The 16593-nt window shown below is 40.0% G+C and overlaps 1 protein-coding gene across 6 annotated transcripts in view; it reads left to right on the forward strand.

The window, feature by feature from the left end:
* The window catches only part of ppp2r5eb (protein phosphatase 2, regulatory subunit B', epsilon isoform b), a 49099-nt gene extending 33697 nt beyond the window's left edge, over positions 1–15402 (forward strand). For all 6 annotated transcript variants that reach the window (XM_067614128.1, XM_067614129.1, XM_067614130.1 and 3 more), the window contains 12 exons: positions 2986–3182; positions 4896–4997; positions 5645–5737; positions 5859–5989; positions 6697–6756; positions 8111–8219; positions 8638–8691; positions 9353–9403; positions 9492–9611; positions 9791–9918; positions 10904–11005; positions 12077–15402. In XM_067614128.1, the coding sequence (XP_067470229.1) occupies positions 2986–3182; positions 4896–4997; positions 5645–5737; positions 5859–5989; positions 6697–6756; positions 8111–8219; positions 8638–8691; positions 9353–9403; positions 9492–9611; positions 9791–9918; positions 10904–11005; positions 12077–12176 (1247 nt within the window). In that variant the 3' untranslated portion in view covers positions 12177–15402. The remainder of the gene's footprint in view (positions 1–2985; positions 3183–4895; positions 4998–5644; positions 5738–5858; positions 5990–6696; positions 6757–8110; positions 8220–8637; positions 8692–9352; positions 9404–9491; positions 9612–9790; positions 9919–10903; positions 11006–12076) is intronic.
* Positions 15403–16593: the final 1191 nt, after the last annotated feature.

Genomic DNA, 16593 nt, shown 5'->3' on the forward strand with positions numbered 1-16593 from the left:
ATTCTGGTCCACATGTGTTGTTTTTTTTTTAGGTATTTAGATCACTGAGTGATGAAAACAGTTTGGATAAACAGTGAGGTCAGTTAACGTCTTTATTTGAGATGTAATTCTTGATAAAAGTCAAACATTAGTGTGCATTTTCCTCTGATAAATGATGTTTGTGAGTGTTGTGGGAGCGAGGAGCCGGTTCTTCCATCCCACTAAGTTTGTGCAGCAGGGATTAAAGCCCTGCAGAGCCCTGCAGAGACCAGGACTCCAGCCAGTCAATCAGGGGTTTGGGTTTTTTTTTGCATTTGTTTGTGGCTGGCCTGGTTGGATGCAGCCTCAATGAGCTGAGCTGAAGCAGGAGGTCAGCAGGTCGTGAGTAACTAGTGGCATTTGGATCAAAACATGTTCAGAATAATCACTTTAAATGCGCTTGATGAGATCTGCTGAGGGTTGTTTCCAAGGACAGGAAGCTGCACTTTTTTTTTTCTTTGAGCGGTCAGAGCTTCAAGAAGAGGATTTCAACTATTTAACCGTTTCAGTCTGAACAGCCGAATCGATTTTTGATCTAGAAGAAGACGCTTACTGATACAAGGCTCCCATCGGTCTGCAAAATGATTAAAACTGTGTTTATTAGAGAAAGAATCGTCCTCCAGAAGTATTATTTAATCTTTATATTTAGCAAATCGTATCTGTATGATCAAGATTTCTTGACAAGATCCAGAATGAACCCTTATGAAGTCTTAATTTTAAACATTTACATTATCAAGATCTACATTACAAGATCTAATGTAGCAACCAGATTTTATCAGACTGGCCGTGCAGTTAACACACTCTGATACACAAACTGTATGGATGCATTCATTCATTCATACGCTCAGACATGAATGTGCAGGGTCATGCATGTGTGGACATATATGTACATTACTATGCAGACTAAAAGGTGCCCTTCAGAAGGGAGTTAAATACCGCGTTACATAATCAGGATGTGAACAGTACAGGATTGCAACACATAAATAATCTTTGTTTTTAATTAATCTGTCAGTAATTTGGTTTTTGGTTAATGGTTTAATCTGTAAAATGTCTGAAAATGGTGAAAAATTATCCGTCACAGTTTCCCAGAATCCATAATGACGTCAAAAAAGTTCAAAACTCAAAGATGTTCAGTTAGAAAAGCTGTAAATCCTCATGTTTGAAAAGCTGGAAATGGAGAATGTTTAGCATTATTAGCTACGTGGCTCCATGGATGTCAGTCGATTCTCCTTTGTTGATCCTTTAACTTGATAATTGTCATTTTTCAGGCAAAAATACCAAACTTTAGCATCTTAAATGGATGAACTGACTGCTTTTCATCATCTTACATATTAGTAAATTCAGTATCTTTGGGTTTTGAACTTGGTTTTGGTCACTGTTAGCGTGCTAGCATGCTGACGTTAGCATTTAGCTCAAAACACTGCTGTGCCATTAAGTACAGTCTCACAGAGCCGCTAGCGTAGCCGTAGACTCCTGTCAATAAATAACAGTAAACGAGTTATCAAAATAGCTGCAGGTTTACGTTCAGTCGATCAATACTAACCGATCAATCAACTGATTGTTTCAGTTCGAAGCAGCTTTGTTTACATGCAGGTTGGGATTCAACATGTAAAGTGCAACAGAATTCAAAATGACAAACGGGCACTTTGAAGTTAATTTTGGAGCATGTTCCCACTTCACACACACACACACACACACACACACACACACACACACACACACACACACACACACACACACACACACAGCAGCAGCTTATCTCTTACATAATAACGGCCCAGTCCTGCTGGGACGGGAACATCAGGTCTGAGTTGTGGCGATCAGGGAAGGAACGCCGCGCGTCTCCCAGCAGGTCTGAACTCCGTGTGACCCCTCCGCTCACGTCTGTCACCGTGAGATCATAACAAAAGACACCTGCCGCCTCGTTCTGCCTGTACATCCATACGGTTTGCGACAGCTCAGCCTCCGTCGCTCCCGACAGAAACATTCACTGCTCTGGATAATGAGGCTGTCGCATTCATCCTGTCTGCACAGAGCAGCTTAGCAGAGAAGATGAATAAGTAAAAAGCTAACGCAGAGCAGGAAACCAGAGACCTGCGGTTGTTGCATCCTTTTGTTTTCTGTGGCAAACAGTTTTGTCGAGATCCGAAAGATCTGAAAGCACTTATAGAAAACTTTGAAACCGCTGCTTAACCTGCATTTCTGCATCCTTTATGTTTGTTTCTTCACTCCTGCTAATAGAACTGATCATCTTCTGTTTATACCAGACTGACTTTGCTGCTGCTGGAAGTGTAAAACATATTAAAAAAAAATATAAAATCCTTCAAATAATATTAAAAGTATTATCTGCTTTCTGCAGAGCTGTTAACTTCATCTCGTCTTCATCAGCGGGTGGAGTTTACTCAGCCTTCACTAAAGTTCATATCACAGTGTAACAGGTGTATTATATATGATGATGAAGATCCAAACCCCGCCTGTTATCATGTGATTAAAGCTGCATATACTGTCTGTCATGTGGTCACAACTGAGTGAACTCTGCTGACTGATGAAGACACGGTCGAAAGCTCTGGAACAAGCTAGCAAGTCTTTATTGGCAGCAAAAGAAACAACAAACACAGGAAGAACATAAAGACAAGAACAAACACACCACTAAAATGAAACATTACAGATAAACAACTGAACCAACAAGACAAAAAATACTGTAAAGCAGAACTGAAATAAAGGAAGACAAACTGTAAACCAATAAAAAATGAAGTAAATCAAAGAATATTGAAGGAAAAAAATTGTATTTCAGACTTCTTGGCCTGACATTATTTCAAGTGTGTGATTTTCTATCGATGCTTTCTGAGCTCTGCAGGAGTCAGAAACGTCTGCATGGTTCAAATTTACTTCTATACCAATGTAACTCACTTTTCTCTTCATCTCTCTCTCCCTCTCTGTGTGTGTGCGTTTGTTTCACGTATCCAGACGTGCCAGCGCCGGAGCAGCCGGAGCTGTTCCTGAAGAAGCTGCAGCAGTGCTGTACTGTCTTTGACTTCATGGACACGCTGTCAGACCTCAAGATGAAGGAGTACAAGCGCTCCACGCTCAACGAGCTGGTGGACTACGTGACCGTCAGCCGGGGCTACCTGACAGAGCAGGCCTACCCTGAGGTCGTCAAAATGGTGAGGAGGGAGAGGAACAAACGTGTATTCAGCACACACGCTGAACGCACCAAAATGACTCTTTAATTTGATGAAACACACAGATGTCAGAAGTTTACCAGTGAAAAGTTTCAACTGTTAAACTCTTATTTTTTTCTCATTTAAACACATTTTCAAGACCCAAAGAGGTGAAATGATCTGATATTCCCTATAAAAAGATGAGAGATTAAATTCAAATAGGGATGCAGCTAACGATTCTTTTCATTATTTATTAATCTGTTGATTATTTTCTTGATTAATGGATTAGTTGTTTGGCTATTAAATGTCTGAAAATGGTGTGAAGCCCAATTTGACGTCTTCAAAAGTCTCAGCCAACAGTCCAAAGATGTCTAGTTTACTGTTATAAAGGACTAAAGAAACCAGCAAATATTCACATTTGAGAAGTTCATACTGTGACTCATGTTCGATTGAAGCGTGATACGGAAATCTTCCAGCGTAGTGTGATATATACACGTTATAGTGATTATAGCGATTTCTCTGGAAATTCTTGAAAAAGTCACAAACACACAGAGTCACTCTGGGGGAAAAAATGCTTGAAATCTTTTAGCTTGAGTCACAATCTGTATATCTGCTGCCCTCACAGGTCTGAAGGTCTAAACACGCTTCAAAGGAACCGTCTCATCTGACACTTTTGGATGAAATACAGATGTTTAAACTCAACACATTCAAACCTGCACTCAGGTTTCGTTCCTCTCAGTGTCACGTTTAGAGTGTTTGCAAAAGAAAAGTGAAACTTGAACAGAAAAAAACCAACAAATGACTCCAAATACAAAGATATTGTAGATTTTAACAGCTTCACTTGCACTTTCTGCATCACCTCAGAGAACAGCTGACGAAATGTAAACACGACCGTATGATCTCAGCAGCAGCTGGAAGCTGAGGTTAACGTGTGAACGTGCGAATGTCTGTGAACTAAATTACCACTGAAGCCAAAGTAATAGTTCAAAACACAGAAATGTTCACAATCTGCCTATAAAAGCATGAGCTCAGATGTCTGTAAACAACGAGAGACAACGTTTCTTTTAAAAAGTAAACAGTCTTATTTCTCAGTGTTTTTATTCGTGTGTGTGTGTGTGTGTGTAGTCATTCCTAGAAATCAAGAGGAAACCGTTACAGGAAGTTGGTGTCTTGGTGTGTTGTGACATCTTGCAGGGTGTCACAAACCTCTGCAGAGAACTCTTGATGGTGACTGATAAACACGGGTTTAAGACTGAATATGAAGATGATCTAAATGGTGTCATAGTTTCATTCGTGGTCAATGAAAAGAGTCCAGCACGGCTTCGTGGCTCAATGTACAGAGACAGGAAGGAGAGGAAGTGGAGTGTACATGTTGCTACTGCAGATACAGCTGATATCTGTACTGTCATATTATCTGTGTGCAGCGAAAGAACAGGGACACAAACACTTCAGTGGAGTGGAGTAAAAAGGCGGGCAAACATTCACACCAGCTCAAAAAAAATGTGTTTCGCTCACTAAAACTTCACCTGAACGTGCAGAGTTTGTTTTCACAATCATCTCAGTTTACTTTGTGAACCTACCAGCATGATTTGTGACATCACAACTGGTTTGGAGCCAATCGTGGGTCCAGTATGAAACTTTAAGGAGGTAATTGTACAGTTTTCGTGTGGCTAACGCAGTCGTAACAGTCTGAGCGTCCTCTTTGTCGTCCTCCAGGTGTCTCACAACATATTCCGGACCCTTCCGCCCAGTGACAGTAATGAGTTTGACCCAGAGGAGGACGAGCCCACACTTGAGGCCTCCTGGCCACACTTACAGGTAAACACAGTTAGAAATGTAATGTGTGTGTGTGTGTGTGTGTGTGTGTGTGTGTGTGTGTGTGTGTGTGTGTGTGTTTGTAGTGTGTTGTTGCATTTGGCTCCGGGGGTTTTTAGTGGTTCGGGTCCAGGTTCAGAGCCAGGCTCTCTTGTGTCTCACCTCCCCTCCTCCTTCTCTGTGTGCCTGCTGCCCAGGACTCCTTTAGAAATGAGATGCAAATCTCAAGGAGAAGCTTCCTGGTAAAACCTTCTTTTCTTTTTTGTTTTGTCTCATTTGCCCAATTTTCCAACATCATGAACAACTTTTTTTTTTTTTTTTTTAAACCCCCCCTCAATCAAACCCATTTTATCACTCACATCCAGGCCAGTCCAGACACTTCTCTTTACCCAGCTCTACCCCTGTGCCTTTTGTGACCTTTGACCTCTAATCCAGTCCAGTCCCAGTGTTTCCGGGGTTACTTTAAAAGTTCTCATTTCTCAGAAGAAAACTTTTTCTCTTTGTTTCAGGACAGATTTTGACTTTTTTTTGTTGTTGTTGTTGTTGTTTGTTTAAACATCAACAACTCACTCATCCTCCTCCTCTCTCTCTCTCTCTCTCTCTCTCTCTACTCCATCCTTTTCTTCTTCTTCTTCTTCTTCACTTTCTAGTTGGTATACGAGTTCTTCATCCGGTTCTTGGAGAGTCAGGAATTCCAGCCCAGCATTGCCAAAAAGTACATAGACCAGAAGTTTGTCCTACAGGTGAGTCACTGAGACCGTCTGCTTCTTTCTTATATTTCTCTTATTTCTTCTGTTTATTTCTTGCTTTTCTTTTGCATCACGTCTGTCTGTCTGTCTGTGTGTCTGTCGTCCCTCCGTTTAGCTCTTGGAGTTGTTCGACAGCGAGGATCCTCGGGAGAGAGACTACCTGAAGACAGTCTTGCATAGAATCTACGGCAAATTCCTGGGGCTGAGGGCTTTTATACGAAAACAGATCAATAATATTTTTCTACGGTGAGTCGACGCTCGTCTCCACGTTAACCTGACGGCGTTCCGTTTAGACTGTGGTGTGTCGGAAATGTTACGGCGACTCGTGTTTATTAGGGCTGCAACTAAAGATTTTATTATTTTATCAACTGATCATTTAGTCTCTGAAATGTTAAGAAATAGTGAGAAAATGTCATTTACATCTTCTCAGAAGCGACGATAACGTCTTTAATTTGCTCGCTTTGTTTGACTAAAGGGTCTAAAATGTTAAAATATTCAATTTACTATCAAATATTTAGCATTTAGCATGTTTGAAACATGAAAAAAATGATAATCAAATAGTTGCAGATTTGTTTCTTCATTTCTTTTCAGTGAAGAAAGCGACGTGTAACATTTCCATCACATTTAAACACATTTCTGTAATGAAAAGGAGCTTTATAAACCAAACCTGGAGGTTGAGAAGTCTTCTAATTTAGATTCAACTCCTACATCGTGTTTTCTTTTTTAAGTCCTGGTTTCTGTGAAGTGCAGAGTTAAACACATTGACTCATATCAAATAGTCCCTGGTGTCTTTTTCTTTTTATAAAGCTCATTTATAGTTTTCAGTCAGTATTTTCACTTCCAGATCATCTGTGTTTTTGGGCCACTTAGCTCGTGTGTTTCAGTTGTTTAACCTTTATCTCTCTCTCTCTCTCTCTCCCTCTCTCTCTCTCTCCTCTCTGTCTGTCGTGCAGTTTTGTTTATGAGACGGAGCACTTCAACGGGGTGGCTGAGTTGCTGGAGATCCTGGGGAGGTATGTGAAGAGGCCTCCGACCTTCGTCCGCACATTTACATTCTGCTCTGTTAGCGATGGCAGCAGAACTGAGCTCAGCCCCCCCCACCCCACCCCTCCCTCGATATCTATCTGCCGGTTTTTGTTTAGTGCTCACGACGAGGATGTTTTCATCTTTTATTTAATCAGGCGGTCTTGTAGAGATTTCTATCATTTTCAAAAAAAAATCGATAAGAAACGGCGAAGAAAGATGATTCGGCACCATAAAAAGAGGATTTGAACAGAGTTAGAGATGTGAAGTTCAGAAGCAGTTTGACTTGAAGATAAGAAATAAATTAATTCTCTCAACAGTCTTGTTTAATCCTTTAAAAAAAACCCACAACTGACAGTTTATCAGCTTCATGTCAGGAGTCGCGTCAGGTCATTTGACATGCAGACGAGGTCGAGGATGATCATCTCACACTGATCCATATATATATATATAAAAATAAATGTCTGAAATATATCTGCATAATCCCTTTAGAGCTGCTTCTGTGCTCTGAATATTTAATGTCAAGTTGAGCCAGACTCACATTTACACCTTTTATGTAATTCCTTCAATCAGCATCACAGACCAGAGAAGCTTCAGAGTGAAGTACGGCTGCAATTAACCGTCAATTTTATTATCAATGAATATTTCTCTATTCATCAATTAGTCATGTTGTCTGTACAATGTCAGAAAATAGTGAAAAATACTGTTTATAATTTCTCACAGGCCAAGTATTCAAATATCTGATGAATTTTAGTATTTTAGAGTAAATCTTTACTTGATTAATCTAAAAAAAAAAATGATGAGTTTCATGTGTTTTTATTGTTTAAAACAACAGTGTAAACAATCCCACAGCTGACTGTAGTTGTAGTTTTAAGTCGGGTATTAATCGTTTCGTCCTGTAAAATATCAGAAAATACTACAAAAATGTCCGCTGTAGTTCTTTAAAGCTCATGTTTATCTGATCAGCTGTTCAGTCTCTAAAGATATTCAGTTTACGATCATGTACGACACAGAAAAGCTTCAAATCCTCACAGTCATGGAAGTTTTTGCCCTAAAAATCAACTAAAATGATCATTTGTTGATCAAAGCAGTGGATGGACTGATGGTTGCAGCCGTAGTTTAAAGCAGCAGCATCGTGTCTGAAGGTTCCTGCAGCTCATCACTTCCATCTCTTCATTTATCCCGTACAAACAGCCGGCTCTTTGTCCTGCAGCTCAGTGATCTTCCACTCGCTTTCAGAGGGTCACAATGAAGCTCTTTCATGTCTTCATGTTTAATTTATGTTGATATTTATATTTTTTCCCCCCTTTCTAACTCTCACTCTTGATCTCTCTCTGTCTCCAGTATAATCAATGGTTTCGCTCTGCCACTGAAAGCGGAGCATAAACAGTTTCTGGTCAAAGTGTTGATCCCCCTCCACACTGTCAGGAGTCTGTCCCTCTTCCACGCACAGGTAATATATGTTTGATTGTGAACGCATGTGTGCAAAGTCACTTCGCTGTCCGGCTGCAAATTTACTGTTCTGGTTCACTCTCGGCGCTCTCGTAGCGTCGTTTTGGGGTGGAAGCAGGCAGCTGTTTTCAGAATAAAAGCTCTAAAAAAAAAAAGCCGCTGTTCACTACCTGCTCAGCTCCGAACAAGCTGGTGAACATAGTGGAGCGTTTAGCAGCTAAAGAGCAGATATTTCCCTCAGGAGTGACAGGTGGACAGAAACACGACTCCACATGAATGACAATGTTGCTCCGTTGTGACAAATATGTAGGTTTGAATCATCTTGACAGTTTTATTTATGTATTTATACTGTAAGTTTTATTCTCTGAGTTTCTGTGCTTAAGATAAAGTTCTAACCTCTGACCTTTGACCTCCTGCAGTTGGCGTATTGCATTGTACAGTTCCTAGAGAAAGACCCAACATTAACAGAACCAGTAAGTACTTTTCCTTTGTTACGTCCTGTATATATAAAATCTCTTCGTGTACAGTTTCTGTTTACGTCTGTGTGTGTGTTTCTGCGGCTGTAAGACACATTTCAACACAAGTTAAAGTTGAAATATGATGAATTTGTTCATGAAAAAACAGTCAGTCAGTCAGTGCTGATGATGGTTGTGTGTTTGAAATGCTTAAAACTATAAAACAATCCTTATCTCAGTATAAAAGAGTAGAAAATATGCAGCCGCAGCCACTGAGCGACCACATGAGAGCTGAGACTGTTTTTGAAGGACGTAGTTAAAACGTTTGATTCGAACCGCTGATGTCAAAGTTAAAACAACAAACCAAAAACGATTGTTCTTCCTTCTTTTTGTTGGGATCCTCTTTAGCTTCCACAAAGTGGTCTCTGGTCTTCCTGAGATCCACGAGACCACAGCAACACTAACAAATCATAAAAGCTCCAAAAACCACAATAACTAAAAGTATCGTCTGTGTATGATTCATCAGATAGTTTTGGTGACTTTTTTGGAAGGAAATCTACTTTCTGAAATGTTTTATGTCTTCAGGCAGCAGACGCTCTATAGACAGTTAGACGCTTTGTTTGTGGACGTGGAAGTCGGCTCAGTTTGACTAACTCTTCCTCTTCCTCTTCATCATCAGGTCATCAGAGGCTTACTGAAGTTCTGGCCAAAAACCTGCAGTCAAAAAGAGGTGAAGCTGCTGTTTCTTCATGTATAAACTGTGTTTGTGTGTTTTTTGTAATGTGTAGTAACGTTTTCCCTCTCGCGCTGCGATGCAGGTGATGTTTCTAGGGGAGCTGGAGGAAATCCTGGACGTCATCGAACCCACACAGTTCGTCAAGATCCAGGAGCCGCTCTTCAAACAGATCTCCAGATGCGTCTCCAGCCCACATTTCCAGGTCAGTGACGATCCAGCGCCAACGTCACAATATGAAAGACCGACTCAGTATCACTGTGATCGACCTTTAGTGACCTTTTTTTTTTAAAAAAATCTACTGTATATAAAAGAGTTTTAAAGTGGAACGATTGAATTATAGAAGTAATTCCTGGTTTTAAACGTGGATTCTTCCCGTCCCAGGTTGCAGAGCGAGCTCTGTACTACTGGAACAACGAGTACATCATGAGTCTGATCGAGGAGAACTCCAGCGTCATCCTGCCCATCATGTTCGCCAGCCTCTACAGGATCTCCAAAGAGCACTGGAACCCGTAAGTGACTCCTCGCCAGCTTTGTGTGATAAAGATTTTCACTAAGAAATGTTCAGATTTCAGAAGGTGTAGTTTGGTTTTAGATGATTTTGGCCCCAAATTTATGTTCCCACTGAAAGTTGTGTTGTGTTTGGATTCTGGTTGATATTTCTATCATTGAACAAGGTTTACATCCCGATGATATCAGATGTGAGCACAGCTTTGGTGATATTTAAAAAAAGACTTTTCCTTCTAAATTGGCAAATTTGGAAAGTTTTTTAAAGAATCTGGAAAATGAACTTGATAATTTGATATCCAGGTATTTAAAAAACAAATGCTTGTAAATTAAACAGATGAATTTAAAGAGAAACGTAAAGGTTGGCGTCTTTAGTGAATTAGTTTTTTTTTTAAAAACAGAATGTTATTTGAAGCTTTTCAATTAAATAAAAAAAACATCAACAATAAGAAAAACATCAAAACATAAGAAAACTTCCTGACACCTACATCCAAACAAAGAACGCACAAAGAACATAAGGAAGGAAATAAAGATATAAAAATGGGGGAAACATGAACTGGATTTACCAAAAAAAAAAAAATATATATATCCACATTTACACCACATTAATGTGGACAATAAAAAGGTTTACAGTAACAAATATGGATTCTGTTGCTAGTTTTGACGTTGAGGTTGAAAACAGACACAGACTTATAAACTAGAGTCTGCTGGGAGTATAAATGAGGAAAAATAACATCTAGAAGTGTGAAAATAAGTCGCAACGTGAGGAGAAAATACAGGAAATACACCTGAGCAGTGACGTTAGTGATGTTCCTCTTCATGTTAGAAAAACTTTGGACTCAAATGTCCCGAAAAACTAAACAAACACATTAATAAAACACATAAAATCATTTATGAACTCATCATCATTTTCATAAAGTGTGAGTTCAGTGAAGCCGTGGTGGTCAGGTGTGAACTGTGTGGTCTCTCTCTCTCTCTCTGTGTGCGCAGGGCGATCGTGGCGTTGGTGTACAACGTACTGAAGGCCTTCATGGAGATGAACAGTACCTTATTCGATGAACTCACAGCCACTTACAAGTCGGACCGCCAGCGGTAAGAAACTGTTAACATTCACATCATCATCATCATCATCATCATCATCATCATCATCATCATCATCACTATCACTGACTGAGGATTCATGAATAATGTGATGCTTAACACACACAGTGTTACTATCATCATGTTTTATATCAGGATTAATGTTAACTGTGGTTTTAAAAGCAGCAGCAATAAAATGACCAATAGTGTTAATAACAGCTCACACTTATTAATATTTATATATTTATTGACTATTTATTATTATGTGTTTTCTCTTGATTTTATTGCTTTATATGAGGATTAATATGAGCTGTAGTTATAACAGCAGCAGTAATAAAAGGACTGATAGTATAATAACAGTAAGTAGTAACTGTTGAACTCACAGCAGCAATAATAATAATATATAAAATTAAAGTGAAACTTCCTGATTATGTCATTAAGTTTGGTGTTTATTGGCCAATCAGGATTCAGAGTTCGCCAACAGTTTAGTTGAAGGGACGTACAGTTCCCACTTTATTATCCTGATTCCCAAATTCAGGCTATTGATTACTGATCAGCGTCCTGTTTTTCTTTTAACATTATATAATCTGTAAATGTTACTGTAGATCAGATTTGGATTATTATTCCTCAGCAGTATATTTAAGGTGAAATGAAGCTTTAACTACAAATCACTTCTTAGTTATAACTACTGACCCGATACCGAGCACATCGGCCGTCAGCGTGGGTGTTATTGATCCCAGCTCAACCTTTATTCTACTGTTATTAGTGCTGAGTTTAGTTTTATTGATTATGTGAATTTGTTAAACTGTTAAGAGTTCATATTTTTTTCAGTTTCAAGCTCTTTAATGTCGTCGACTGTCGTTTTGTGCTTGATTTCTTTTTTATTAAGAATCGGTTCAGGCACCATTTTAACCAGTACTGTATCATTTAAGCACCAGTATCAGATAAAACCCAAACGATACCGGACCCAACACTTATAAAGTGGATACGGCAGATGTCTGACTCACTGAACCAATCACAGAGCTACCGAGTCTCAAACAGACGATAAAACCTGGTCCTCCGTGTGGTGTTTTTATTTTCCAGTGAGAAGAAGAAGGAGAAGGAGCGGGAGGAGCTGTGGAAGAAGCTGGAGGACTTGGAGCTGAAGAGGGGCCTTAGGAGCGACGGGATCATCCCAACTTAACAAAGACAGCGCCACGCTCCCCTCTGCCCCGCCCATCTCCCTCCCCCCATCCCCTCCTCTCCCTCCTCTGACTCCCTCTTCCCTCCATCCTGACCCCGACTCCCCCCCCCCCTCCTCCCCCCGCCCCCTCCCCTCCCCTCCACATCAGCCATGTCTGCCCAGAGCTCCGAGAAATCCCCCCGATAAAGGCCGTCTCTGGATGGACACGGAGCGCCCGCTGGTTTCTTAATTGTTTTTTTTTTTGTTTTTTTTTTCTTATGTTTTTTTTTTTTTTCTCCTGTGTTTGTGCGACTTACTTTACAGTAGATTCATCACGTCTGTTTTCATTATTTCAACAACACTGTAAATAATTCTTTTTTCTTTTTTTTTTTTTTTTTTTTTTTTTCCCTTAAACTGATATTATTGCAAAACGGAAAAACAAAACAATAATAATAAAAAAAAGGAAGAAAAAAATAGAAAATGAGAAAATGACTTGTGTGGGAGGGGGATTTAAACAAAAAAAAAACAACAACTTTTGGACTGTAGGACATGAAATGAACTCTTGAAAAACAAACAAAAAAAAAACCCATCAAAAAAAGAGAAGATAGATTGATTTTAACTCTTCATCCTGATCTTCTTCAGTACAGTCCCGTATGTAAATTTATTTTTTTCCTGGTTCTCCTCTTTGCTTTTCCTCTTGTTGCCTCCATCTTTCTGTTCCCTCCTTCCTTTCTCTCTGATGGTGCGTCTGTAATTTCTGCCCCCCATGTGGGACATCCAGACTGATTACCCCTACCACCCCCACCACCCCCCTTTCTTTCCCCTGCAAAGGTTCCTCATGGACCGCCCTTCTCTCTCTTCTCTGGCCCACCTGCGTACAGGTTTTCCTCCTCCCTGTTTTAAACGGGGAACAAAAAAAACATAAAAACAACAACAGGGACTTTCTCTCTCACACACACACACACACACACACACACACATTTAAACCATATCCTTTCGAGTGCGTCTGTTCTACAGTCGAGTAGTAAGGTGAAGAAGGGTACATTTTTGATAATTCATGTCTCTAAAGTAGGAATTTGTGCGCTCAGTATACTTATTTAATTCCCTTTAAACTTCTACCCTCAAATCACACAGTTCATTCCTTCGATTTGAAGTTTTTGCTCCCAAAAATACTGAAGTATTATCTCTCTAAATGTGGAAAAACTCCACTAGTGTGTGTCGCCATTTGTTCCTAATGTGAGGATCAGGATTTCTCACCTACAAAATAAGAAAAAACTTGATTCTGATACACAAAATTGCATTTATTTTTGGGGGCATTTATTTTCGGGGGCTTTTTTTCTAATCTTAGCGCCTGTCTTGTGAAATGCTCTTTTTTTTACACTTTCAGGCCTCTAAAAATGATTCAGATGAATCACTCGTAGAAAAGAGAATCTCTCTTCAGTTGAATCGGTCACAACTTATCGACAAACAACCTGTGATTAGTTAAATCTGAACACATATCTCAGGTTTCCGTTACCATGGATAATCTTGTTAAACGGGCGTATAAACTACAACCTGTATAATTTGGGATGTTTGGAGGTTTCCTTCAATATCAAAACTAATCCAGGTGATAACTGTCAGCACATCAATAATCACAGTACAAGCAGGGACTTGTGTAGCTGATGCAGCACGGCTTTTCATCGTGCAGATTCACAAAAATGTAAAGAAATACAATTTAAAAAGCTCGCACCTCATTCAGAGAACAATATGTCAAAGTACCTGCAAGTAAAGGGAGCAGTTTAAGTGCTAAATTAAGTGACTGAGGGGACGAATTACAAACAGAGAGAACAAAATAAATACACTGAATGCACAAATTAGTAATTAAAGGACATTTTTTACCAGATTTTTTCCCCCCTGACACCCCGACTCTGTGGCTGTATCACCGGGGATCACGTGAAAGAGTCGCAGAGCATCAGCGTCGTATCCTGTTGCTCGTACGAACTCATATCCTGGTTATTTAAAAGTTCTTCATCCTGTTTGTCATCATTTATTTTACTTTTTTTTTTTTTTTTTTTTTTTTGTGCCCTGTGTAACTTTGTTTCCCCCCTGGAGATGCGTCTTTGCTCACGCACGGGGGGGGGGCCGTTAATTTGTGAGCCGGATTTTTGATGACACGTCTAAAACGAGAATATAAAAAGTTTTCCTGAACACAACGCACTTGATTCATTTTCTCACCTCCTCTTCGCTGTCATCCTCCTCCTCCTCCTCCTCCTCCTTCTGAAAAAAAAACAAAAAAAATGATGGACTTGCTTTTCACTACTGGATTATTTTCTCCATCTTTTCTTTCTTTCTTTCTGACCTTTGACCCCCCTTTCTCTTACCTCCCAACCTACCCATCGTACCAGGTATCAGTCTGGCACTGGTACCCTCCTCCAGCCATAACTGGGGGGGGAAAGATGACAAATAACAATAAAAACATTTAAAAAAAAAAAAAAAAAAAGTCTTCAGAGGGAGCGCCAAAAATCTTCCTCCTGTTGTGAAAGACGAGCGCCCTACTTCCACCTCACCCCCCCACCCTCTCCTCCCCCAGCCCACCGGGGGGCGCTGCGTTGGCTTTTCACAGTATTACAACGACAACAGTGACAAAAAAAGACAACCCTGTACATTGTTATTGAATGCAGTACACTGATAATCTTGTATCTTGTAGTAATTTAGCCTATGTTTTTTGCTTAGGAAACTGTGGAGAGGAGTATCCAGTATATAAAGAGGTATTATGGAACAAGACTTCCTGGTATTTATGATAGTGTTTCCCCCCTTTTAGTCTGTTTTTTCTTTTTCTGTCTCACTCCTCCCTCTTCTCTTGGTTTTTATCTCATTTTGGATATTTTGATGAAGTTTCTTTTGACCATTGGATATATTTTTTTTAGTTGGGGGGGGGAGGGAGGGAGGGAGGGAGGGGAGGGGAGGGAGGGGAGGTGGGTTTGGGGTGAGGGGGTTTGGGGCAGGTAGGCAGGGAGTCAGGGGTCAGAGGTCAGAGGGGGGGGATGGAGGGAGGGGGGGTTGTAGAGAGGGAAGGCACGGAGCAAGACAGCTTTTGCCCTGTTGGGATGTTGACAGCGATCCTCCCCCCTCCCTCGCAGAATTAATGTGTGCTTTAGAACGGCCCAGATATAATATGATTTAAAAACTGAAAAAAAAAAAGATAAAAAAGGGTTGGAGAAATACAAATGTTTAATTATTTTAAAAAATAAAGAGATATTAAATTAAACCTGTTTTGTGATAAAGCCCAGATGCTGAATTGCTTTATTTACTGGGTTCAGGTATGCGTGTGTGTGTGTGTGTGTGCGCGCTTGTTATTCTATCCTTGTGGGGACCATCAGAGTTTGAGACACAAGTGAGGACATATTCTGCTTTTTGTGATTTTCTGTTATTTATGTCCTCTTATGATGTCAGATGTTAAACATGGTCAAAGTCCAAAAACTTGAGGTGAATGTATGTAGAAATGCCTGCAAGTCAACAGTCAGGGCTTCAATCTGCTTTGAACGCTTCGTTTTCAAAGTTACCTCCACTTCCTCCCTCGTGGTGACGTCAGATTGTTGCCCACAAACGGCCATCTGTGGGCATGAGGCTGGACTGAGGGGCTGCATAAAGGTCCAGTATAGGATAAATAAGGAGTTTTTTATCTAAATCATGCAAAGATATTCCAGTAGAGTCCCAGAATATAAATACAGAGCTGGAAATGTGCACGTCCCCTTTAACAGTTCTCATTTATTCTGTTGGAGAGTTAAAGGGGAACTTGGGCTGCAACTAATAAACCAAAGTGGATTCTTCAACTGATTTTTCTGACCAACAGTCCAAGACACAAAGATATTTCATTAACAATCATATATGGAAAAGGAAAGCAAACACTCACGTTTGAGAAGCTGGAAATATTTGGCATTTTTGTATGAAAAACGTCCGAAATGATTGATCACTTATGAAAATAGTTGTTTCCAGATGTTCTGTATATAAAGTGTGAAATCTGATAAAGTGTCAGTTGGGGGTGAAAACTACAAGTTTGGGGAATGTGGAGTTAAAAAAAAAAGTGAGGTTATCAGACCTCTGTAGCTGCTGGAGGCTAGCTAGCTCCGGGCTACATTAGCCACTACTAGCATAACACACCTGAATCTCTGACTGAACTATTGGTAGTCGAGTTGCACCGTGGGTAATGTAGGCGCCAGGTTTTGACAAGGAAGAAAAATGTGTGGAAAAAAAGATGAAATCTCTGCTTCTGCTGCATCAACGATCCTTTTTTGAAAAACTGCACATAGTTAGCCTGACTGTTAAAGAGGTGCAATGCTAAATCAGTGGAGCGCTCTTTTATGATGTGTGTTGGGTTATTATATCAACGAGGGTCCTCACAGGTGTGGATGTAGAAATGTGTGAATGTTTATTTAAACCTGAAACATGCTTCTGCATC

The sequence above is a fragment of the Thunnus thynnus genome, chromosome 16, assembly GCF_963924715.1.
Source record: "Thunnus thynnus chromosome 16, fThuThy2.1, whole genome shotgun sequence".
In the NCBI taxonomy this organism is placed as follows: Eukaryota; Metazoa; Chordata; class Actinopteri; order Scombriformes; family Scombridae; genus Thunnus; species Thunnus thynnus.